This window comes from Cetorhinus maximus, chromosome 19 (assembly GCF_964194155.1).
Source record: "Cetorhinus maximus chromosome 19, sCetMax3.hap1.1, whole genome shotgun sequence".
Taxonomy (NCBI): domain Eukaryota; kingdom Metazoa; phylum Chordata; class Chondrichthyes; order Lamniformes; family Cetorhinidae; genus Cetorhinus; species Cetorhinus maximus.
In genome coordinates this window covers 52,437,983-52,465,418 of record NC_135897.1, presented here as the reverse complement: position 1 = coordinate 52,465,418, position 27,436 = coordinate 52,437,983, and the positions used below count along the sequence as shown (strand labels likewise).

General features: G+C 42.7%; 1 protein-coding gene across 1 annotated transcript in view; it reads right to left on the bottom strand.

Moving 5' to 3' along the window:
• The window catches only part of LOC144693806 (mitofusin-1-like), an 80,534-nt gene that overhangs the window by 42,577 nt on the left and 10,521 nt on the right, over nt 1-27,436 (bottom strand). The window contains exons 5-10 of the mRNA XM_078563855.1: nt 23,583-23,707; nt 23,217-23,325; nt 22,139-22,246; nt 21,750-21,903; nt 17,983-18,050; nt 772-893 (exon numbers count right to left, since the gene is read on the bottom strand). Of these exons, the coding sequence (XP_078419981.1) occupies nt 772-893; nt 17,983-18,050; nt 21,750-21,903; nt 22,139-22,246; nt 23,217-23,325; nt 23,583-23,707 (686 nt within the window). The remainder of the gene's footprint in view (nt 1-771; nt 894-17,982; nt 18,051-21,749; nt 21,904-22,138; nt 22,247-23,216; nt 23,326-23,582; nt 23,708-27,436) is intronic.

Sequence of the window (27,436 nt, the reverse complement as noted above, 5' to 3'; positions counted from 1 at the left end):
TGAGCACCACACTTTAGGAAAAATGTGAAAGCATTAGAAAGAGTGCAGAAAAGATACATGAGAAAGGTTCCAGTGATGAAAAACTTCAGTCACATATACAGGCTGCAGAAGTTGTTTTTCTTGAAGAGAAGATTGAGAGGAGATTTAATAGAGGTACTCAAAATCATGAGGGGTCTGGACAGGGTAGATAGGGAAAAACTGTTCCCACCGATAGAAGGATCGAGAATGAGGAGGCAGAGATTTAAGGTAATTCATAAAAGAAGCAATGGAGACATGAGGAGAAACTTTTTCACGCAGCAAGTGGTTAAGATCTGGAATGCACTGCCTGATAGTGTGTTGGAGGCAGGTTCAAGCAAGGCATTCAGGGGGAATTAGATTATTATCTGAAAAGGAAGAATATGGAGAGTTATGGGGAGGTGGTGGGGGAATCGTTCATTTGAAATGCCGGCACAGACACGATGGGCTGAATGGCCTCCTTCTGTGCTGTAACAATTCTATGAGGTTGGTGGAAGGATAGGGAAATTGTTCTGTTTGTTCTCTAGACAAAATGAGGAGGGTTTCATTGCTACAACAGAATCCTTTGTATGACTCTAGTCTAGTAACATTTAAGTACAGTTATAAAGTTTAAGAGAATTATATCACACCTTAACCATCACCTCCACATATCTACTTGAAGCCATAGGTAACTACAAAGCTTACACTTTATTCAAAGGTTCAACTTCACGAACTGTTGTCTTGTATGTGAATTAAGCAACTGAGGGTTTCTCTTACCTTTTTTCTGCTGCAACCACATTGATGGAGTCCATGATTTTTTTCACAGTGTCTATGATCTGTTTAGCTCTGACAGTGTGTTGTTCAAATTTTGTTTTCACTGCTGACTGCGAGATACACTCCTGCGAGGCCCAAGCAGGAACACATTACTGTGAACTTTATATTGTTTACATTGGACAAATATAAAGGTATGGTCAGATACAGGCTTGCTGCTGGTTCTAAAGAAATGTGCAGAAACTTCAAAAGGACACAAGTATAAAATAAAATTCACATTGAATAAAAAATACAAAAACAGCAGCAAGGCAGTGTCTTGAATTAAGGATTTCTATTCACAGTAATGTGTTAATTTATGAGAAGAAAATTATACACATGTATAAAATAATGTAAAATATATTTTAGTTTCCACTGCATATATGGACATCAACAATGTAAGGCTATGTAAGGCTTTAATCATGGACTATGTAAGTCAATGATTAAACTGTTTTTACATGTAAAGGTCTGTTTTGTACAAACACAGATGGAGTAAAAGAGGCCTTGTGTGAAAGAACACCTGAAAATCTGGCAACATTTGTCACAACTTTTAGAAAAATGTTTAGAAAATCAATGTCAAAAATCTCACTTATTTTCTATCTGCATACATACTTTCTGTTTTCAAGCATTTGTCACACGTCCCCATTATAATTTTCTATTTCAAAATTTAATATTTTTAATAATTACCAATGTAAACATGCCATGCTGTAATTACAGAATCTGACCAGTGGGCGGCTTTGTGCCTAATCTAAAAGCATCTTCATTGTCTGTCTCAGCAAAATTTCAGAGCCGCTGACCACCATCTTATTTTTTTTCAAGTGCATTATGAAAGCAAGTTTAACCATTCACTTGCACTTTAATTTTCCTGTGAGGACAATAGGTAAAAAAGAGAAGGATTATCTTATTCCCTTTGAACTACCGATTCTTCTCTCCCTGCCTTACTGCAACCCCTCCTCCCAATGTACCTCAATCTCATGGCAGCTGCTCTTCAAAAATAATCACAACTAAATCAATTGCAACAGGACATAGGTAGGCTAGCAAAAATGGGCAGACAAGTGTAGATAGAATTTAATAAAGAAGTGTGAGGTGATGCATTTTGACAGAAGCGATAGGGAGAGACAATATTGACTAAATGGCACAACTGTAAAGAGTGGGCAGGCATGGAGACCTGGGGGGCGCATTTGCATAGATTTCTGAAGGTGGAAGGATGTATTGGGAGAGCGGTTAGCAAAGTATATGGGATCTTGGGCTTTATAAATCGAGGCATTGAATACAAAAGCAGGGAAGTAATGCTGAATCTTTACAAAGCGTCAGTTAGGCCACAGCTAGAGTGCTGCATCTAGCTCTGGTCACCACATTTTAGCAAGATTACAAGGGTCCTTAAGAGAGTGCAGAGGAGATTTACTAGAATGATTCCAGGGAAGCAGGATTTTTACTACAACGTTAAGTTGTAGAAGTTAGGATTGTTCGCCTTGAAGGGGAGATTTGATAGATCTTATTCTGATCTCGCCCCCTTCAGGCGTAAAACTTGCTGGGATGGTCGGTTTTCTTGGGTAGCAGCACAGCCTGGATGTTGGGCAGGGCCCCACCGTAGGCTCTGGTGACCCCTCCCAGCAGCTTGTTAAGCTCTTTGTCTTTGTGGGTGGCAAGCTGCAGGTGGCAGGGATGATGCTGGTCTTCTTGTGGTCCTGGGCCACATTGCCGGCCAGCCCGAGGATCTCGGCTGTCAAGTACTCGAGGGCGGTGGCCAGGTAGATGGGGTCTGCGGCTCCGACACTATCGGCATAGTGACCCTTACACAGCAGCTGGTGGATATGGCTGACAGGAAACTGGAGACTGGCTCTGAAGGAGCGAATCTTGGCCTTTCCCTCTGGTTTTACTGCGACCAGGCATCTTATTGTTACTCCTGCTAAAAGGGTGTACGAGATTATAACAGAGTTGGAAAAGGTAGGCAAGAAAAAAATGTTCTCATTGTTAATGTCAACTACATTTTTAAGAGAAACAGGTGGCGGATATTTGAACACATAAATAGGGGATAGCTGGGAAACTGGTTGTGGGTGAGGAGTGTTGACACTGGACAAAGTCAATAAGCTCTCTCAGTAAGGAAAGGCTCTGTGTCTTAGTTCTGACTCCGCTAACCAGCTTGAATCCTGTTAAACACCCACTAGCTGATGTTTCAAGAACTAGGGGACACAGGTTTATGGCTTTGGGCAAGAGATACAGGGAGAATATGAGGAAGAACTTTTATGTAGCGAGTGACAATGACCTGAAACACACTGCCCACGAGGGTGTTGGAAGCAGAGATGCTCAATGCTTTCAAAAGGAAATTGGATGGGACTTGGAGAGTAAACTTGCAGGGCTACAGGGATAGAACACATGAATCGGGTTGACTGGATTACTCAATGGAGAGCCGGTGAGGACTCGATGGATTAAGTGGCCTCCTTCCGTGCTGCAAATGACTCTAAATGACATATTAGAAAATGCTGACTCAAAAACTGCTTTTGTGGATGGTGTCTACTGGGCTGTGCTATTCATAACTCTTAAATCCACTTGTATTCTCAGAAAGGTTTACACCCAAAATATTAACTCGCCTTTTCTATTAATAGATGCTGACTGACCAGAGGTTGCATTTCCAGCATTTGCTGTTTTTATTTCAGTTTTTTAGCATTTTCAGTTGCTTTTCATTATTTATTTCCTCCATGTTCAATACCTCCAAGCTCTAAACAATTTAAGCTATCAGAATATTCTGCTAAGGTCAACCTGTATAGTTGCTAATGAGTAAAATTAATATATGTATCCAACTTTGGACAGGATATGGATATTTTCAAATTACATAACCCAACTTTACATTTGTTATATCAATGCCAACTCTTCCTGTGACTGCTCTGTGCATCAAGATTATGCAAATTTTACAACTGATTTTCTTCCAATTAATAAAAAAAATCATGGGATACCAGCATACAAATACTTAATGCATTAATTTTAACTTTTTGTTATATTTTATTTTAAATGAGTTATCTCTTTTGTGAAAATAGCAAAGAAAAGAATTGCAAGTGAATGTATTAAGCATTTCTATGCTAGTAACCCAAGCATAATTTATGTTTACACTTATTAATGAATAAATCAGAGAACTGAACCAAGGCAATAAGAAACATGCCTTTCTATCTATCCTGGTTTAAGCAGCCCAGAATACAATATGTACTATAGCATACCCAAAATTTGCTTTCCTAACAATACACAATTAGGCCTTTGCTATTCATCACCTAAGTGTAAAGGACACGGAAGGAAGGGGTTGGGCGGGGTGGTGAATCCAGTGCATGCCAAGTATACTTGTCTTTATTCAAAAGTTGAAATAGATAAAATAATAAGTTTGAAAAAGGGAGTAAACAGGAATATGATAACAGAAAAGAATGTGTTAGTAAAGTAAAATAGCATTTGTAAGAGCGCCTCGCCGAAGCAGGTCTAGACATCAGCAATGAACACAAAAGGTTGACTATTAATAAAACACACATTAGGAAACGTTAGGGTACAGCTATAGGAGAGAAGAAGCTTCTCAAAGAGAAACTGAGACATGGTTAGGCAAGATGCTAATCAACATGTTAACATTGCAGAGAATTTAAAAATAACAAAAGAATTAAGGTTGAAGATAATATATTCCAATTCAAGCTCTACATTTGGTCATATTTAACAGATTTCAAGGAAGAATTTTCTGAGCACCATTCTGGACATATATTCTGCTCCAAATATTACAAACAGAAGATGAAAGTCAGAGTCTACTGTTGACTGAAGAGGTTTACAACATTGTTGCAAACATGCATGCACAACATTAACTGCGAATGTTTTATTTTTAAGGTAACTATAGAAACATCCTTTAGCATCATAGCCCAGAAATTTTCTTGCGTGAGTCGGTAAACAGTACAATTGCAAGTGACTAATACGGAATGGCTGTTTAGTCCTGATATATGGAATTTGCTTATATTGTATTTATATACCTGCTACCTAACAATGCAATTTCACAAATTCAACAGCTGGGAAAAATTTAAATAGCCCAGCAACCTTTTAAACTGCAATATTCTCACAGGAAATTAGAAAGGGGCTTTCACCTGAAAATTTATGGAAAACAAGGGCTCAGATTTTCCTTTCTCAATAGTAGTGAACGCTGAGAAGTTCACCATTACTGGGGACACAACTTGCGCCGCAACTTCTGGTAAGCTCATTTACATTGAAATTCTGAAGTTGCAGTGTGCCAGCCCACGTTGATAGTCTTCCCGTTCCTATTCTTATAGTGGTAGGGACCATTAGTGCGAGGCTTTGGCATAACATGTATGAATTTTACATGCAAAAAATTAGGACTCATAAGCATGGACGTAAGTCAGCAAACAGGCAGAGCAGATGAAAGCTTAGCTGCACTAACCTGATATAACTAGCAATAAAAATGTTCATGATTCTCCCGTTTCCCCTCCCCTATTTAAAGGCGATTAAAAGTATTTAAAGCTTTAAAAAGTTCAAATCTATTTAAAATCATAATAGAATACCAACCTAACAGTGACTGCTTGACCTCGAGCGGCCTGATCTCTCTCAATGATGCCAATGGGGGCGTGACTTCACTGAGAATATGCCTCGCTGCTCAGCTTTGGCCAAGTTCACCACTAGAGTCATGCTGCAGCCAGGAAAACAAGTTCCCGCGGCAGCCTACAAACAATGTAAGTAAGGATTTTTCTGTGAGGTTAGCAGTGAACAAGCATTAGCTTTGCCACTGAGAGGAAAATCCAAACAAAGGTTTCTCACCTGCATACCATCAGATTTAATGATATTATGCTAAACTGCTTTTAGAAGAAGCGAGGGAGGGATAGCCGTCCTCTGTCACTGAAAAGAATCCACCACAGAAATGACTGGTGTAGCAAGTCTGGCAGAATGTAACTGATATGGCCATTGATACCTGCACTGGATCCAAGTACACAAGAAAACTGCAAACCTGAATAAAGCTGCCTAACTAAAAACGTAGGCAGCTTCCAATCTCAAGTATTTGTTTCACAAAGCACCTCCTCATAATCTATTACTTATTCCCTACTACTCATCCAAAGCATTCATCAATCTTACAACTTCTTTCCACAAATCTCTCCGCATAATTCAAGTTCATTTATTGACACAAAGGGTAGAGATTACAGGCTGGGTATATGTCAATCACTGCATGCACTTAAACTTACACCTCAAGACTACCCTGCTGCTTGCAAGACAAGATGGTACATGATAAATAGAACCGAGTCCCAATCGCAGATGGGTGCTCAAAATGCATGCCAACAGATCGAGAAAGCTACCCTAGGCATAACTAGCGAAGCGAACAATGAGGGAGTAGGAGAAGGTGAAGCCAGAACCATGATCCACCCCTATCCTAAAGCTTAGGGCTGATATCTTCCTCCTCCCATCATGTTTATACCCTCTACTTAATCAGTCGTTAGCATATATTCAAGCATATCACACATAGAATGTAGCAATTCAAGAGCTGTGTGAAGGGCTATTTTGGTGCCAGCACTATAACTAACATTTTTGAACGTCTGGAACAATCTGCAAGTAGCCTGAACGAGCGATCACTTGTGTCACTTTCACTAACAATCACGAACTCCCATCCAGCTACACAGAGCCCAAGGGATGTTGGTAGTGAACTTAAGTAAGTAATACTATGTTAAGTTACAACATACTGGTGAGGAGGAGCAAATGGCAGGGCAGAGGTATCAGCTCTGAGTACTCGGAGCCAAATGTTCCCTTTAAGGTGCGTACCTGTGCAGTTGCACAGCAATCTAGAATGTACCATGCATTGAAATAAACAGGCCACTCACAACAATGAGTTCCAGCGAGGAGGGAGGAGTGGGAATGAGATCAAACCACAACTCGCAAAAGCGTGTAGCTACAGAGAGAACGGGAAAACGCACATCTGAGAGTGGAGGACAAAGGGAATTGGTGGCCAAAGGAGCAATAGGTACAGGGGAGCGGAAATTTGTGATTGGAGGAACACTGAGCTCCAGTGAGGGAGATGTATCTGGAAGTGAGCAGTGCGCAAGGATAAAGTAAGCCATCAGGCGAGGTCTGAGGCCTGGGAAAGATGGAGCTTCAGAAGCTGAGAGCTCTCTGGATTCATCAAACATGAGTTCTGAAAGGGGGAGAGACTTGGGAAAATTCTCTGCTAGCCAGTCAGTCTGAGGGGAGGGGCTGAGCCAGATGAAAGTGACACAGCCCTGGATTAGAGCTAGACTCAGGAGTGCTCCCCATTCAGCAGCTCTCCATGGCCCGGGACTCAACCTGGAGTCGAATGGTGTATGAAGGCCCACACCCACAGCAACTTAAGGTCATAAACCTAGTGGGTATGGTGCATCATGGCCAGATTAACAAACACAATATAGGATGAAGTTGATTCATGGATTTGGTCTCAATGCTTTCTCTCAGGCAGGTTTATGATGTAGATTGGATTACTGATCTTTATGCGGCATGGCCAATGAACAACATTCAGCATTGGATGAGCCATATATAACAGCCTAGAAACCAGATTATGTAAGTTTTATTTTACTGTTTGACATGTGAATAGATTTTTAAGGCTGTTCATGGTTCAAGCCTAGACCTTCAAGCTGTGTGCACCATCTACCCTCCTGAAAGCGCAAGACCTTGTATTGGCAAAGGGGAGCTCAACAGTCCAGGTATATGATGTATTATGAGAGGTAAATGGGGCATGTGAAGAGAAAATGGGACCAATAAGAAAAGAGGAGGAAAGGGATGTGAAATGAGGGGGAGAACGTGAGGTGAGGGGCAGAATGGAACGTGATGAGAGGTAGAAGGGGAAATGGGACTTGAGAGAAGGGAGAGAGTGGAATGTGTGAAGAGAAGTAGAATAGGGCTAATGAGAGCAGAATGAGGATGGGATCAGTGGGGGGAGAGGTAGATTGTGACGTGCTGGAAGTATGTGATCTGTTAGAAGCGAGGTGGATTGTGGGACCAGTGAGAGGTGGAGATTAAATGGGACCTTTGAGGAGAGAGAATGGGGCCAGTGGGAGGGGAACAATATTTGCTCCACAGACTGTTTGTGCGCAGCCCACAGCAACCTGGAAGGACTCATGCATTGAAATAAATAGGCTTTTCACAATTTTATGCAAGTTTTCTGACTTTTAAAATGTAAGCTGGCCATAGGCAGAGCAGTGCTCAGGAGTTTGTAGCCCGCCCAGCACAAAGAAAATTGAGGTAACGTTGCTCTTGGTCCCACAAAAACAAAAAGTTCCTGTGCCATTTTGTGACCAGCTTCCAATGGTCCCTTCAAGTTAGTTAGTTAGTGAGCTTCATACCTAAAGTTGTAATTGGTGCCCTACAACTGTCTTAGGACTCCAATTTGTACATTTAACGATCCCGAAGATAAATGGAGTAGAGGACATGGGGAAGGGAGAGTAATGAACAAACAGGGACCCTCCAGTGACTGAGCCATACTTAACATACAGGGTGTGATGACTATGGTTGTGAGAAGTCAATAGGAGCACAAGAACAGGAGTGGGCCATGCAACTCCTTCAACCTGTTCTGACATTCAAATAGATCATGGATAATTTGTACCTCAACCCCATTTACCCATCTTTGCTCCATATCTTGATAACCTTACTCAACATAAATCTATCGATTCTGAAAGTTTCAATTAGCCCTGCAACCCCTTTGGCGGAAAAGAGTTTTATATTTTGACTATCCTGTGCATGAAGAAGAGGTGCTTCCCAATTTCCCTCCTGAATGGCCTGATTCTAATGTTAAGTTGACATTCCCTTGTTCTGGTTTCCCCGCAGAGAAAGTGGTTTCTCTTTCTTTATCTACCATATCAAATCAGTTTATCATTTTAAACACCTTGATTAGATAATCACAGCTCCAGGAAATCATTGCAGAAGTTCTTTAGCAAAATATGCTTAGTCCAACCATCTTCAATGGCTTCATCATTCAGCTTCTCATCATAAAGTCAGGGGTGGAGCCAGTCACTGAGAAATTCTACTATATTCAACTCCTTTCATAGCTCCATCAACCATGAAACAGTTCTTGTCAAGATCTGAAAAATATCCAGGTTCGGACTGACAAGTAGCATGTAACAATTGTCTCTCAGACGTCTCAGGCAGTGCTTAGCTCCAACAAGTGAAGGGACAACCCTAACTTTCAACGGCACCACCATCACTGATTTAAAAAAAGAAATGAGCCAACTAGATATGAGGTCAGTGAGTTTATCATTAATAGGACAACTGCTAAAATCCAAAACCAGGGACAGGGTAAATGAACAGTTGGACAAGTATAAGCTGTAATGTCCTCCAAGAACCACTGCTGGGTATCAGCTTTGCAGACTTCCTTTAAAATTAATCCTTGTTTGCAGATGATACAAAACCAAGAGGCACAGTGAATTGCGCAGATTATAAAAACTTGCAAAAGGACATAAATAATTGAGTGGGCAGGACAATGTAGAAACAGTTTAACAAGAAGTCCAAGGTAATACCTTTTTTCTTCCTTACAAGTATGAAGGATTGTAAGCTTCAACGATTCATGCGTATCAACGGCCGTAAGGAACCTTCATCCCCTTCACTTTCCTCTTAACCCAGCCCCTTTTCGAATCTCACTCCTGCTGTGTATTCATGATACCTTCCAACTGGCCCTGAATGACCTGCCCTTAGCAAAGGCCTCACCTTTGTTGTGGAGTATCTAAAAGACACTGGACAAGAGTCGACTGTAGGTAGATTCAAGCAGCAGTTTTTTATTTAGTACAGGTGTGCACACAGGGGAAAATGTCCTTTCAGAATGCTCTAAAAGACAATTCGAAGGCACACAGTTTCTGTCAGTTATATGTACCATCTTTGGGATATCTCACCATTAACTCAATGTTCTCATCTTGTATGTCTAATTCGTTACATCCTTAATTACAAATGAGTTTACAACATTAACACGGAATGACCGGTTCATCACTCCGCAGTTATGGAGGAATTTGTAAAGAGATCACGGAATGATCTGACCTTTAACACAATGTTCACAGTTCATTTCAAACATGATCTTTGCTCATCTGTCCTGATACTCTGGGGAGGTGATGACATAGTGGTATTGTTGCTAGACCGGTAATCCAGAGAACCAGGGTAATGCTCTGGGGACCCGGGTTACAATCCCGCCATGGCAAATGGTGGAATTGGAATTCAATAAAAATCTGGAATTAAAAGTCTAATGATGACTATGAAACCATTGTCGATTGTTGTAAAAACCCATCTGGTTCACTAATGTCCTTTAAGAAAGGAAATCGGCCGTCCTTATCCAGTCTGGCCTACATGTGACTCCAGACCCACAGCAATGTGGTTGACTCTTAACTGCCCTCTGAAATGGTCTAGCAAACCATTCACGCCACTACAAAGTCTCAAAAAAGTAATGAAGGGTGGACCACCCAGCATTGACCACCTAGGCACTGGAAACGACAATGCCAATCTCAGCCCTGTTGACCCTGCAAAAACAGCCCGACATAGTCATCCTCAAGGAATCATACCTTACAGATAATGTCCCAGACACCAGCATCACCATCTCTGGGTATGTCCTATCCCAAAAGCAGGACAGACCCAGCAGAGGTGGCGGCACAGTGGTATACAGTCCATAAGACCATAAGACATAGGAGCAGAAATTAGGCCATTCGGCCCATCGAGTCTGCTCCGCTATTCAATCATGGTTGATAAGTTTCTCAACCCCATTCTCCTGCCTTCTCCCCGTAACCTTTGATCCCCTTACCAATCAAGAACCTATCCATCTCGGTCTTAAAAACACTCAATGACCTGGTCTCCTCAGCCTTCTGTGGCAATGAATTCCATAGATTCACCACTCTCCGGCTAAAGAAGTTTCTCCTCATCTCTGTTCTAAAAGGTCTTCCCTTTACTCTGAGGCTGTGCCCTCGGGTCCTAGTCTCTCCTACTAATGGAAATATCTTCCCCACATCCACTCTATCCTGGCCTTTCAGTATTCTGTAAGTTTCAATCAGATCTTCCTCATCCTTCTAAACTCCATCCAGTATAGACCCAGAGTCCTCAAACGTTCCTCATATGTTAAGCCTTTCATTCCTGGGATCATTCTCGTGAACCCCCTCTGGACCCTCTCCAGGGCCAGAACATCCTTCCTGAGATACGGGGCCCAAAATTGCTCACAATACTCTAAATGTGGTCTGACCAGGGCCTTATAAAGCCTCAGCAGCACATCCCTGCTTTTATATTCTAGTCCTCTCGAAATAAATGCCAACATTGCATTTGCCTTCCTAACTACCGACTCAACCTGCAAGTTAACCTTAAGAGAATCCTGGACTAGGACTCCCAAGTCCCTTTGCACTCCAGATTTCTGAATTCTCTCCCCATTTAGAAAATAGTCTATGCCTCTATTCTTCCTACCAAAGTGCATGACCTCACACTTCCCCATGCTGTATTCCATCTGCCACTTCTTTGCCCATTCTCCTAACCTGTCCAAATCCTTCTACAGCCTCCCCGCCTCCTCAATACTACCTGTCCCTCCACCTATCTTTGTATCATCTGCAAACTTAGCCAGGATGCCCTCAGTTCCTTCATCTAGATCATTAATGTATAAAGTGAAAAGTTGTGGTCCCAACACTGCCCTGCGGAACTCCACTAGTCACCGGCTGCCATCCTGAGAAGGACCCCCTTATCCCTACTCTCTGCCTCCTGCCAGGCAGCCAATCTTCTATCCATGCTAGTACTTTGCCTCTAACACCATGGGCTCTTATCTTACTGAGCAGCCTCCTGTGCGGCACCTTGTCAAAGGCCTTCTGGAAGTCCAAGTGGATAACATCCATTGGCTCTCCTTTGTCTAACCTACTCGTTACCTCCTCAAAGAATTCTAACAGATTTGTCAGGCATGACCTCCCCTTAACGAAACCATGCTGACTTTGCCCTATTTTACCATGCACTTTCAAGTATTCTGAAATCTCATCCTTAATAATGGACTCTAAAATCTTACCAACGACCGAGGTCAGGCTAATCGGCCTGTAATTTCCCGTCTTTTGCCTCACTCCCTTCTTAAACAGGGGGGTTACATTAGCGATTTTCTAGTCCTCTGGGACCCTCCCTGACTCCAGTGATTCCTGAAAGATCACCACTAACGCCTCCACTATCTCTTCAGCTATCTCCTTCAGAACTCTGGGATGTAATCCATCTGGTGCAGGTGGTTTATCCACCTTCAGACCTTTCAGTTTTCCTAGCACCATCTCCTTGGTAATGGCCACCATACTCACCTCTGCCCCCCGACTCTCTTGTACTTTGGGGATGTTACTCGTGTCTTCCACCGTGAAGACCGACGCAAAGTACCTATTCAGTTCCTCCGCCATTTCTTTGTTACCCACTAGTACTTCTCCAGCGTCATTTTCCAATGGCCCAATGTCCACTTTTGCCTCTCTCTTACCCTTTATATATCTAAAGAAAACTCTTGCAATCTTCTTTTATATTACTGGCTAGTTTACCCTCATATTTAATCTTCTCTCTCCTTATTTCTTTTTTAGTTGTCCTGTTGGTCTTTGTAGGCTTCCCAATCCCCTGGTTTCCCACTGCTCTTCACCACATTGTATGCTTTCTCTTTAGCTTTTATGCTGTCCCTCACTTCCCTTGTCAGCCATGGTTGCCTCATCCTCCCTTTAGTATGCTTCTTCTTCCTAGGGACGAATTTTTGCTGTGTCTCCCAAATTACTCCCAGAAACTCCTGCCATTGCTGTTCCACTGTCTTTCCTGCTAGGCTCATCTCCCAGTCAATTCTGGCCAGCTCCTCCCTCATGCCTCTGAAGTTGCCTTTATTTAACTGTAATACCGTTACATCTGATTCCAGCTTTTTCTTCTCAAATTGCAGGGTAAATTCTATCATATTATGGTCACTTCCTCCTAAGGGTTCCTTCATCTTAAGCTCCCTTATCAAAGCTGCCTCATTACACATCAGTCGGGAGGGAGTTGCCCCGGGAGTCCTCAAAATTGACTCCAGACTCCACAAAGTCTCACGGCATCAAGTCAAACATGGGCAAGGAAACCTTCTGCTGATTACCACATACCACCCACCCTCAGTTGATGAATCAGTGCTCCTCCATGTTGAACATCACTTGGAAGAAACACTGAGGGTGGCAAGGGCGCAGAATGTAGTCTGGGTGGGGGGATGTCCATCACCAAGGGTGGCTCAGTAGTATCACCACTGACTGAGCTGGCCGTGTCCTAAAGGACGTAACTGCTAGACTGGGTCTGCGGCAGGTCGTAAGGGAACCAACAAGAGGGAAAAACATACTTGACCTCATCCTCACCAACCTGCCTGCCGCAGATGCATCTGTACATGACAGTATTGGTAGGAGTCACCACCGCACAGTCGTTGTGGAGACGAAGTCCCGCCTTCACATTGAGGGTAGCCTCTACTGTGTTGTGTGGCGCTTACATCGTACTAAATGGGATAGATTTCAAACAGATCTAGCAACTCAAGACTATGCATGAGGCGCTGTGGGCCATTAGCAGCAGCAGAATTGCACTCGAACACAATCTGTAACCTTATGGCCTGGCATATCCCCCACTCTACCATTACCATCAAGCCAGGGGAGCAACCTTGGTTCAATGAAGGGTGCAGGAGAGCATGCCAGGAGCAGCACCAGGCATACCTAAAAATGAGGTGTCAACCTGGTGAAGCAAAAAACATAGGACTACTTGCAAACAGCATAAGCAGCAAGTGATTGACAGAGCTACGCGATCCCACAACCAACGGATCAGATCTAAGCTCTGCAGTACTGCCACATCTAGCCGTGAATTGTGGTGGACAACTGAATGACTCACTAGAGGAGGCAGCTCCACAAATATCCCCATCCTCAATGACAGAAGAACCCAGCACATCAGTGCAAAAGATAAGGCGAAGCATTTGCTACAATCTTCAGCCAGAAGTGCCAAGTGGATGATCCTTGCCTGCCCGGGGGTCCCCAGCATCACAGGTCTTCAGCCAATTCAATTCACTCCACGTGATATCAAGAAACAGCTGAAGGCACTGGATAGTGCAAAGGCCATGGGCCCCTGACGATATTCTGGAAATAGTACTGAAGACTTGTGCTCCAGGACTTGCCGCACCCCTAGCCAAGCTGTTCCAGTACAGCTACAATACTGGCATTACCTGGCTATGTGGAAAATTGCCCAGGTATGTCCTGTACACAAAAAGCAGGACAAATCCAACCCAGCCAATTACTGCCCTATCAATCTACTCTCGATCATCAGTAAAGTATTGGAAGGCGCCATCAACTGTGCTATCAAGTGGCACTTGCTTAGTAATAACCTGCTCGCTGCTCAGTTTGGGTTCCGCCAAGGCCACTCAGTTCCTGACTTCATTACCACCTTATTTCAAACATGGACAAAAGAGCTGAACTCCTGAGGCGAGGTGAGAGTGGCTGCTCTTGACATCAAGGCTGCATTTGACCTGGCATATCATCAAGGAGCCCTAGCAAAACTGGTGTCATTGAGAATTAGGGGGAAAACTCTCCTCTGACTGCGTCATACCTAGCACAAAGGAACATAGTTGTGGTTGTTGGAGGTCAGTCATCTCAGCTCCAGGACACCAATGAAGGAGTTCCTCAGGGTAGTGTTCTCAGCCTAACCATCTTCAGCTGCTTCATCAATGACTTTGCTTCCATGATAAGGTCAGAAGTGGGGATGTTCACTGATGATTGCACGATGTTCAGCACCATTTGCAACTCCTCAGATACTGAAGCAGTCCATGTCCAAATGCAGCAAGGCCTTGACAATATCCAGGCTTGGGATAACACGTGGCAAGTAACATTCATGCCATACAAGTGCCAGGCAATGACCATCTCCAACAAGAGAGAATCTAACGATCGCCCCTTGATGTTCAATGGCATTACCAAAACTGAATCCCCCACTATCAACACCCTGGGGGTTACCATTGACCAGAAACTGAACTGGAATAGCCAAATAAATACTGTGGCTACAAGAAGAGGTCAGAGGCTAGGAATCCTGCGATGAGTAACTAACCTCTTAACTCCCAAAGCCTGTCCACCATCTACAAGGCACTCGTCAGGAGTGTGATGGAATACTCCCCACTTGCCTGGATGAGTGCAGCTCCCGCAACACTCAAGAAGCTTGACACTACCCAGAACAAAGCAGCCTACTTGATTAGCACCACAACCAATCACAACCTCCACCACCAACACACAGTAGCAGCAGTGTACCATCTACAAGACACATTGCAGCAATTCACCAAGGCTCCTTAGACAGCACCTTCCAAACCTACGACCACTATCATCTAGAAGTACAAGGGTAGCAGATAGATGGGAATATCACCACCTGGAAGTTCCCCTCCAAGTCACTCAACATCCTAACTTGAAGACATATTTCCGTTCCTTCACTGTTGCTGGGTCAAAACCCTGGAACTCCCTTCCTGACAGCACAGTGGGTGTACCTACACCACATGGACTGCAGCGGTTCAAGAAGGCAGCTCACCCCCACTTCTCAAAGGCAACTAGGGATGAGCAATAAATGCTTGCCCAGCCAGCGAAGCCCACATTTTTTAAGTAAAAAAAAAAAATTTTGCTGCTGTGCCAAGTCATCTGCATATCTCAGCTTGACCCTGAGGTTAAGCAATCCAGTTTATTACAGGATAATTCATAGACCATTCATCAACTTATTTTATCCTGACCCAAAAGGTCACATTCCTTTAGCTTTATTATGGACTGACCCACAGGCTTGTCATTAGCTTTCTGGCCAAAAGTTCATATTCATACAGTTATGTTTTTTAAACTACAAGCACTTTTATAAATTTATATCTGCAACTTAGCCAAGCCTGTGTAATTTCATGATACATCCTGATATACCTCTTCACCTTCATCCCTTTATGTCCCCGCCTCAATGAATTTTAAGCTTGGCACGACACTGAAGCTTCTTTCATTGCCTCTGCCTCCTTGCCCACTTCTTCACCCTGCACGGTGGACCCACTTATCTATCTTCAGAATTCCTCCCCCACCAGGGCCCCTTACTCTGGTTCCTTTCCTTCTCTAGATCTTTTCACTGAGAACTGCTGGCATGACATCAACCATCTCAATTTCTCTGCTCCCCTTACTCACTCTAACCCATTTCCGTCTGAACTTGCAGCACTCCAATCTCTTCAGTCCAATCCTAGCCTTGTCGTCAAACCTACTGACATGAGTAATGCTGTTATTGTTTGGCATACTGATCTCTACCTATTAGAGGCAAAATGTGAACTCTCTGACACTTCCTCCCACCTCTCCATGGACCATGACCCCTGAACGTCAAACCATCATTTCCAAGGCTGTCACTGATCTCATCTCCTCTGGAGATCTTCCCTTCATAGCCTCCAGTGTCATAGTCCCTCAACCCCATACAGCCCGTTTCCATCTCCCTCCCAAGATCCACAAATAGGATTACCCTGTCAGACCCATTTTTTCAGCCTGTTCCTGCCACACTGAACTGATTTCTTCCTATCCCAACTCTATTTTTTTCTCCCCATGTCCAGTCTCTTCGCACCTATGTCTGTGACTCTTCCAATACTCTCCATCGCTTCAACAGTTTTCAGCCCTTATTATCCCATCTTTGTCATGGATGCCCAATTTCTCTACATCTCCACCCAAAAGGATGATTTGAAGGCTCTTCTCTTCTTCCTTTAATGGAGGCTCAAAGTTTAGGGCCAAGCCACAACCACTAAAGGTGGAGTAATTAAAATTGTGGATGGTCAGGAGGCCAGAATTAGAGGGGTACAGAAATCTCAGAGTAGTGGGGCTAGAAGAGATCACAGAGTTAGGGAGCAGTGAAGCAATGAAAGCATTTGAAAACAAGGATGAGAATGTTTTAAATCAAGGCATTGCTTAACTGGGATTCAGTCTAGATCAGTGAACATAGGAGTGAAGGGTGAACTGATTTTGGTCCTTGTTAGTTTAGGATGGCCTCAAGTTTAGAGGGTAGAATGTCTGAGGCCAGCCGGGCATGCACTAAATTGCCAAGCCTAGAGGTTTCAGCAGATGCACTGAGATGGGCTGAACTCAGATGATTTTATGGAGGCAGAAATAGGCAGTCTTAGTGATGGTACAGATGTGTGGTCAGTAGCTCAACTAAGGAACAATCTCAGGCTGTTGCAAGCAGAAGGATGAAGTCAATGGCTAGAGGATGGAGTTAGTAACAGGGAATGGAGATAATGGTTTCAGTCTTGTCAACTTTAATTGGAGGAAATTTCTGCTCAACAGTACTGGATGCCCGGTGAGCAGCATGACAACTTAAAATGGAGGGGTCAAGAAAGGTGGCAGTGAGATAAAGCTGGGTGGCATCAGCATAAGTACGGAAACTGCTTGTTTTCAAATGATGGTACCACAGGTGCAAAGTTAATCAAGAAACTAATGGAAGCTTCATTTCGTCACAAGGCGCATGAGGTAAATTTTTGTCTTTAGTGGCAGGGTGGCTAGTATCATTTAGGATGAGCATAGAAAAGAAAAACCTGTACACAGGTAACAGAATCTCCTATTTAAGTTAGTAGAAAGAAAATTTGGTGAGTTCTGTAAAAACCAAATGGTTTACCGCCCTTCCCATACAAACTGAAAATAGGAATATGCAAGAACACACACTGCTGGCCGCAAAGCATTATGGGTGTCTACAGTCCTGCATTTGGAGGGCAGTTGCTACAAGTACAGAAAGTTTTCAACTGCTGTCCCTGCCACAATTTATGTCTTTCTGCTGGCATAACATGGTGTGCAAATGGGAATTAAACTGCTTACTTTACAAAAACAACTCAATTTTTTGTTACCTCTATTCAAAATCAAACTTTACCTAGAATGCCACAAAAATCAGGTTACAATATTCATTTTACCAAAAGTCTGAACCGTAAGCCAAGCTTTTTGAGGAAGCAATGCTTTCTTTACGAACTAAGCACGACTAAAGCTTGAAGGGCTGCAATGTTACTCAATCAATAAGTGTGTTTCTACGGTATAAGATGTTACAATATAAATATGTAGAAAGCCTTCTGCAATCGCACCTTCAAATAGGAAATTTACAAGAATCTATGGAAATGTTTTTTTTTGCTGGGGTACAAATTTCTCTATTGCATTTTGGGAACAAACCACAAAGAGCTGCAACATAAAAACTATTAACTGTATGGGGCAATAATAAATGATGGCTGTCATGTACCTCAAATTGCCGCTCAAAATTCTGAAATTCAAAAAGCCTAGCCTGGAATCCATCTGCTAGTGCGCCACCTGTAAATCATAATGCAAAAACAGCATAAAGCAGCTTGTAAATACATCATCATAAGTATATAGGAAAGCATTAAAATAAATCAAAAATATATAATTATCCAAGTAGCTGCTTTATATTATGTCAGGTAGTGTTAAAATGAGAATGATCTACAGACATTGATTGCATTAATTTGTCAAGCAAGGGTACTTCCTGAAAAGAGACTTAGATATGCTAACAATTAATGCAATTTCAACATACTACAACTACTACAATGAACAACAGAAACTGCAACACCTTGAATTTATCTAGTGTCTTTAGCATGTGGGAAAAACACCTCATATCACTTCAGAATCATAAGGAAAGACTCATTGTGTGGTGTATAAATATCTATACCAAACAGATGTTAGGAGGTTTGTTAACCATAAAGCACTGTTTTTTCAAACTTAATATAAAAGCAAAATACTGCGGATGCTGGAAATTTGAAACAAAAACAAAAATAGCTGGAAAAACTCAGCAGGTCTGACAGCATCTGCGGAGAGGAACACCGTTAACGTTTCGAGTTCGTATGACTCTTCATCAGAACTAAGGAAATAGAGAAATGTGGTGAAATATAAGCTGGTTGAGGGGGGTGGGACAGGCAGAGCTGAATAGAGGGCCAGTGATAGGTGGAGGCAAAGAAGAGATTGCCAAAGATGTCATAGACAAAAGGACAAAGGGGTGTTGACGGTGGTGATATTATCTATGGAATATGCTAATGGTGACATTAAGGGTAGAAAGCAGGACAAGCAAGTGACAGATGGCCCTAGTGGGGGTGGGGTGAGGGGAAGGGATCGAAATGGGCTAAAAAGATGGAGGTAAAACGATAGATTGAAATAAATTTAAAAATAGGTGGGAAAAGAAAAATATATTAAAAAAATCATAAATTATTAGAAAAAGGGGGATCGGAAGGGGGGTGGGGATGGGGGAGAGCGTTCATGATCTGAAGTTGTTAAACTCAATGCTAAGTCCAGAAGGCTGTAGAGTGCCTAGTCAAAAGCTGAGGTGCTGTTCCTCCAGTTTGCATTGAACATCACTGGAACATTACAGCAGGCCAAGGACGGACATGTGGGCTTGAGAGCAGGATGGTGTGTTGAAATGGCAAGCGACAGGGAGGTCTGGGTCATACTTGTGGACAGACCGAAGGTGTTCCGCAAAGCGGTCACCCAGTCTGCGTTTGGTCTCGCCAATGTAGAGGAGACCGCATTGGGAGCAGCGAATGCAGTAGACTAAATTGGGGGAAGTGCAAGTGAAGTGCTGCTTCACTTGAAAGGAGTGTTTGGGTCCTTGGATGGTGAGGAGGGGGGAAGTAAAGGGGCAGGTGTTACACCTTCTGCTGTTGCGTGTGAAGGTGCCGTGGGAGTGGGCTGAGGTATAGGGGGTGATGGAGGACTGGACCAGGGTGTCACAGAGGGAATGATCCCTGTGGAATGCCGTCTGGCAGGGTGAAGGGAAGATGTGTTTGGTGGTGGCATCATGCTGGAGTTGGCGGAAATGGCGGAGGATGATCCTTTGAATGTGGAGGCTGGTGGGGTGATAAGTGTAGACAAGGAGGACCCTATCATGGTTCTGGGAGGGAGAGGAAGGTGTTGGGGAGGATGCACGCAAGATGGGCTGGACACAGTTGAGGGCCCTGTCAACCACCGTGGGTGGAAAACCTCGGTTAAGGAAGAAGGAAGACATGTCAGAGGAACTGTTTTGGAAAGTGGCATCATCAGAACAGATGTGACTGAGGTGAAGGAACTGAGAGAATGGGATGGAGTCCTTACAGGAAGCGGGGTGTGAGGAGCTGTAGTCGAGGTAGCTGTGGGAGTCAGTAGGCTTGTAATGAATATTGGTGGACAGTCTATCACCAGAAAATGAGACAGACAGGTCAAGGAAGGGGAGGGAAGTGTCAGTGATGGACCATGTGAAAATGATGGAGGGGTGGAAATTGGAAGCAAAATTAATAAATTTTTCCAGATCCAGATGAGAGCATGAAGCGGCACCGAAGCAGTCATTGATGTATCGGAGAAAAGAGTTGTGGGACGGGGCCTGAGTAGGACTGGAACAAGGAATGTTCCAAGGTTTTCCACCCACGTTGGTTGACAGGGCCCTCAACCGTGTCCGGCCCATCTCCTGTGCATCCGGCCTCACACCTTCCTCTCCCTCCCAGAATCATGATAGGGTCCCCCTTGTCCTGACTTATCACCCCACCAGCCTCCGCATTCAAAGGATCATCCTCCACCATTTCCACCAACTCCAGCATGATGCCACCACCAAAAACATCTTCCCTTCACCCCCCCCGGCAGCATTCTGCAGGGATCATTCCCTCCGGGACACCCTGGTCCACTCCTCCATCACCCCCTACACCTCAACCCCCTCCCACGGCACCTTCGCATGCAACCACAGAAGGCGTAACACCTGCCCCTTTACTTCCCCCCTCCTCACTGTCCAAGGGCCCAAACACTCCTTTCAAGTGAAGCAGCATTTCACTTGCACTTCCCTCACTTTAGTCTACTGCATTCGCTGCTCCCAATGCGGTCTCCTCTACATTGGAGAGACCAAACGCAGACTGGGTGACCGCTTTGCGGAACACCTTCGGTCTGTCCGCAAGCATGACCCAGACCTCCCTGTCGCTTGCCATTTCAATACACCATCCTGCTCTCAAGCCCACATGTCTGTCCTTGGCCTGCTGTAATTTTCCAGTGAAGCTCAATGCAAACTGGAGGAACAGCACCTCATCTTCCAACTAGGCGCTCTACAGCCTTCTGGACTTAACATTGAGTTTAACAACTTCAGATCGTGAACTCTCTCCTCCATCCCCACTCCCTTTCCGATAATTTATAATTTTTAAAATATATTTTTCTTTTCCCACCTATTTTTAAATTTATTTCGATCTATCATTTCATCTCCACCTTTTTATCCCATTTCGATCCCTTCCCCCCACCCCACCCCCACTAGGGCCATCTGTCACTTGATTGTCCTGCTTTCTACCCTAAATGTCACCATTAGCATATTCCATAGATAATATCACCACCGTCAACACCCCTTTGTCCTTTTGTCTATGACATCTTTGGCAATCTCTTCTTTGCCTCCACCTATCACTGGCCCTCTATTCAGCTCTGCCTGTCCCACCCCCCTCAACCAGCTTATATTTCACCACATTTCTATATCTCCTTAGTTCTGATGAAGAGTCATACGGACTCGAAATGTTAACTGTGTTCCTCTCCGCAGATGCTGTCAGACCTGCTGAGTTTTTCCAGCTATTTCTGTTTTTTCAAACTTTTCTGTTTCAGCTACCCGACGACTCGTACTAAGGAACCCTCTGCAAAAGCTGGCATTTTCCTGTATGCATTTATCGTAACCACCAAAATGCAGTGATAACCACTCAAAAGCAATAGAATTCCATCACTGCAGAAAACATTTTTAGCTGCACAGTAATAAAAATAAGATAGCATGCCAACAAATACAGGAATCTGATGAGAGATCAGTAACAGTCTGATAACCTCTACGGTGTCATTGCCCAGGATCCTGGGGCCCCAGTTTTAAACCTATGTCGTAAAAGTTAGAAAAAGCATATCGCGGAATCTTGCCTTTAATACAAAGAGAAGGAAAGATAGAGAAGCAAAACAATATCCAAGTTTTATTTACATGCAAGACATCTCTAATATTTATGCAATCAAGAATACAACCACACTTACCGCCTTCTGGCATTCCTTGTGCTTTGTGAATTCTGGCATTAACAGCCTCCTTAGCAGAAACAAAAAATATGCGATTCTCAGCCTGTGCATAATCTACTACTCCAAGCTCATCCACAAGGAAACTAACACAACGGTCAGTATGTTGCTGACGTACCTGAATTGTAAAGGTGATATGAATTTACACTCTGGGCAAGATCAACAGAAATATCGCAGCAGTAAATATACAAAATGACAACATAATATGCTTACATAGTTCGACATAAGTAATTATATTTTATAAACTATTCAAAAAATGAAGGACTAATTAAGCCAGTGATGTGTTATTTTTAGACCAAATAATTTTTCAGCTCTGAAAGAAGCTATAATTACAGTGTACAACAGTAACTTACTTCATCCATGTATTCTGGCTCAGAAGCAGAAGCATCCCAACGATTATTCAGGATAAAAATATTAGGTTTGGAAAGTCGCTCATTAACCTTATGAAAAAATTGTTTCTCCTGAAAGTGAAATTAATATTAAGAAATATGCATACATATAAATGTCCATTAAAATTTCAGAATCCACTTTTGAAAACAAGCTCAAATTACAGGTTTGATGTTAAGCTGTGCTCAGCTAATGAATAAATTGACATTCTTTTATACCTATGAATGTTTGAATACAGGCATTATTTTAAACTAATGTCTAAAAGGGAGTCAGTAGCATAGTGGTAATGTAACTGAACCAGTAATCAAAAGGCCTAGTTTAATGCTCCAGAAAAACAAGTTCAAAACTCACCATGGCAGTTGGGGAATTTAAATTCAAACAATTAATAAACGTCTGCAATAAAATGCTAGTCTCAATAATAGTGATCATGAAACTACTGGATTTTGTAAAAACCCAAGGGGCTCACTAATGTCCTTCAGTGGAAGAAATCTGCCATCCTTACTTGGTCTCACCTAAACGTGACTCCAGATCCCCAACAATGTGGTTGACTCTAACTGCTCTCGGAAATGGCCTTGCAAGCCACTCAGTTGTATCAACCATGAGAGAGAGCACTGTGGGTGTACCTACACCATGTGGACTGCACAACAAAGGTGGCTCACCACAACCTTCTCAAGGGCAATTAGGAATGACTAATAAATATTGGCCTTACCAGCAATGCCTACATCCCATGAACAAAAAAAAAAATCAGCTAGGGGCAGTATAAGGTTGCTAAATTGATATCAAAACAGTTTGGTACATAAATTCTGCGTTTGTTGTAGCATCCAGTTTAACTTGGAGTTTTATTTATATAACTAGTACACAGCTACCATATATTACAATTTGCAACAATCGCTAAATTACTTTAATTCAGAGATTTACATGAAAGTTCCCTGTAAGTAGCACTTGGGATGGAAACAGTGGTGGAAATAATTAGAAAGGAACAACTTTATTTTTAGGACATGACCTTTAAAATGCAATTAACTTTTAAAAAAAATACACACTTACAGTTTGCATAAGTGTTGATTCTGAATTTGCTACCAACACAAACACATCAGCATCCAGACAAAACTTGTCAATCCAACTATCCAGCTCTGTGGTGACATCAGTGCCAGGGCTATAGAGAGGAACATCAGTTAGACTTGGATCAAAAGTATCTAACATTTAAACATTTTGAAATGTCAACTTAGTAATTTTTAAAAAATAAACACAATGGACACAATAAAGCATATGCCCAACACTGCGTGAATTTTTCAAATAATAAGTGTTTTTGCTTCTACCCAGTTGCAACAAAAAAATTGCACCTAAAGTCAATATTGTTAATTAATAATTTATAAATACATCAATTTCAAATTATTCTGGGTTACATCAGACCTGTCCATTAACACCAAGTCATCTCGAAGAAGAGCACATTTCGATTTTGGCCAAAAAACACGGACTAGACAACCCGCATCTAAGTATTCATTCTGATGGAGAGCATGTGCCAGTTGGTTCACTGTCTAAAAACACAGAAGTATATATTATTACACATTGTACCATAGCATTTTCAATAAATGTTGTATTAATAGATAAAAGGATCAGGCAGAAATTAAGATGAAAAAACACTTCAACATCCAGATTGCATCATATTAATATTTCCACACACATAAACTAGCCCTTCAAGAGGATGCAAATACCTAGATTTTCTCCTCTGTTATCAATACTAGCCAACATATTCACAACCCACTGCATTTCTTAAAGGGTTGTAAAGGAGTAGTAAAATCTAGACAATATATACAAATGCACATACATATACAACTCCGGATTCTACCTGTAATTTAAGGCATCACAAAGTTGTATGCCGAAGGTGGTCTCCCTTCGCTGTGCACCAAATGATTCTTGATCCTTGGTGATTTCAAACTCCACCTCAACTTTCTTTCAAATTCACTGCCCTCTTGTCCCAACTCAATTTTCCTTCCAATACAAACTCCCCTACCTATATTTGAGACCACCTCATCATAAAGTCTTCTCTTAAAACTGAGATGCGAATGAATTTCTTCCCTCAGAGGGTAGTGAATATCTGGAATTCTCTGCCCCAGAGAATTGTGGAGGCTAGATCACTGAACGTATTTAAAGAGGAGGTAGATAGATTTGTGAAATATCAGGGAGTTGAGGACTATGAGGAGCTGGCACGAAAGAAGTTAAGGCCTGGGGCAGATCAGCCAAGATCGTATTGAATGGTGGGGCAGGCTTGAGGGGCCAAATGGCTTACTCCTCCTCCTATTTATGTTCTTATGTTCTGCATTCATGATTGCAATCTCCCATAAATCTTTCTCTGACTAATTTTTCATTACCCTTATCAGCCATGTCCCAAACCCTCCATCAATGATTGTTCTCCCCTACACCTTCCTTTTAAGTTCCTAATACCCTTACCTCTGGTATGTCACTGTCACATTATTTAATTTCCCCTTTACCTTTTATCAATGACCTTAATGCCAGAAAAATAAAGAGACTCTCTTATCCCTGCCATTTCCATAGGTACAATCTTTTTTCCCTCATTCAAGTCAGAAAGGCAAAAACTTTAATGTAAATGGTGCATAATCGGCTGTAAAAATCCTGGGAATCCCTACATCAGTCAGAATCTAGTGAAGCTCCTGGGAACAGGAGATGAGACAAGCAAGAGCACCTAATTGTGTGGTAAAATGTCAGAGAAAGTTGAGAAGTAAATTGGTAGCAGATTAAAGGTGGATCGTGGTTCCCGATGACAAGTGGTATGAACCTATTTTTAATCCATCAGCATGTCATGCATACTCATTAAAACACATGGTCGCCAGGTTAAATTGTACCTTTGCAATTAAGTCGGCAGCAAATGAGAAAAATGTACATTTAAATTCATGACTGGTAAAGGTGGTGTGCAGCAGACGAAGTAGTCTTCCTAGGGGACTTGGAGTGAGTAGGAGCTGCTTTTCTTGTATGGGGAACTTTGTTCGGCCAGGGGAACTGAACGACAGAGGGGCACTCAATCTCTACCGAAGGCAGATCAAGCATGATAGAGAGATCAAGGATGATTGAAGGCAGGTCAATGGTGAGGCTGGCAGATATGAGGGTAACCAAGAGCAGGTCAAGGGTGATATAGGGAAGTTTGAGAATGACAGTTGACAGATTGAGGGTGATGGGGGCAGGTTCAAGGTCCCTGGGTTGACAGACAGTTGATCAAGGGTGATAGTGCATGGGTCGAGGTTCACAGAGGGCAAGGCTAGGGTGATAGAAACATAGAAAATAGGAGTAGGCCATTAAGCCCTTAGAGCCTGCTCTGCCATTCATTATCATGGCTGATTATCCAACTCAATAGCCTGTTCCTGCTTTCTTCCCATATCCTTTGATCCCTTTCGCCCCAAGAGCTATATCTAACTACTTCTTGAAAACACACAATATTTTGGCCTCAACTACTTTCTGTGATAGCGAATTCTACAGGCTCACCACTCTCTGGGTGAAGAAATTTCTCCTCATCTCAGTCCTAAATGGTCTACCCGGTATCCTCAGACTGTGACCCCCGGTTCTGGACTCCCCCACTATCAGGAACATCCTTCCTGCATCTACCCTGTCTAGTCCTGTTAGAATTTTATAGGTTTCTATGAGATCCCCCCTCATTCTTTTGAACTCCAGCGAATATAATCCTAACCGACTCAATCTCTCCTCATATGACAGTCCCGCCATCCCAGGATAAACCTTCGCTGCACTCCCTCTACAGCAAGAACATCCTTCCTCAGTTAAGGAGACCAGAACTGCACACAATATTCCAGATGTGGTCTCACCAAGGTCCTGTATAATTGCAGTAAGACATCCCTGCTCCTGTACTTGAATCCTCTCGTTATGAAGGCCAACGTACCATTTGCCTGCTGCACCTGCATGCTTACCTTCAGCGGCTGGTGTACAAGGACACCCAGGTCTTGTTGTACATCCCCCTCTTTCAATTTATAGCCATTCAGATAATAATCTGCCTTCCTGTTTTTGCTACCAAAGTGGATAACTTCACATTTATTCACTTCATACTGCACCTGCCATGCATTTTCCCACTCACTCAGCTTGTCCAAATCACACTGAAGCATCTCTGCATCCTCCTCACAGCTCATCCTCCCACCTAGCTTTGTGTCATCTGTAAATTTGGAGATATTACATTTAGTTCCCTCATCTAAATCATTAATATATATTATGAATAACTGGGGTCCCAGCACCGATCCCTGTGGTACCCCACTAGTCACTGCCTGCCATTCAGAAAAATACCTGTTTATTCCTACTCTTGGTTTCCTGTCTGCCAATCAGTTTGCAATCCATCTCAATACACTACCCCCAATCCCATGCGCTTTAATTTTACATGCTAATCTCTTATGTGGGCCTTTGTCAAAAGCCTTCTGCAAGTCCAAATAAACCACATCCACTGGCTCCCCCTCATCAACTATACTAGTTACATCCTCGAAAAATTCCAGTAGATTTGTCAAACATGATTTCCTTTTAGTAAATCCATGCTGACTCTGTCCGATTCTGCCACTGTTTTCCATGTGCTCAGCTACTAAATCTTTTATAATGGTCTCTAGAATTTTCCCCACTACCGATGTCAGGCTGACTGGTCTATAATTCCCTGTTTTCTCTCTACCTCCCTTTTTGAATAGTGGGGTTACATTAGCTACCCTCCAATCTGTTCCAGAGTCTATAGAATCTTGGAAGATGACCACCAATGCATCCACTATTTCCAGGGTCACTTCCTTAAGTACTCTGGGATATAGGTTGTCAGGCCCTGCTTTCAATCCCATCAATTTCTCCAACACCATTTCCCTACTAATGCTGATTTCTTTCAGTTCCTCCCTCTCACTAAACCCTGTATTCCCCAACGTTTCTGGTATGTTATTTGTGTCCTCCTTTGTGAAGACAGAACCAAAGTATGTATTTAGTTGGTCAGCCATTTCTTTGTTCCCCATTATAAATTCCAGTTTCTGACTGTAAGGGACCTACATTTGTCTTCACCAATCTTTTTCTCTTCACATACCTATAGAAACTTTTACAGTCAGTTTTTATGTTCCCTGCAAGCTTACTCTCGTACTCTATTTTCCCCTTCTTAATCAATCCCTTGGTTCTCCTTTGCTGAATTCTAAACTGCTCCCAATCCTCAGGTCGGTTGTTTTTTTTGGCCAATTTGTATGCCTCTTCCTTGGATCTAATAATATCTCTAATTTCCCTTGTAAGCCATGGTT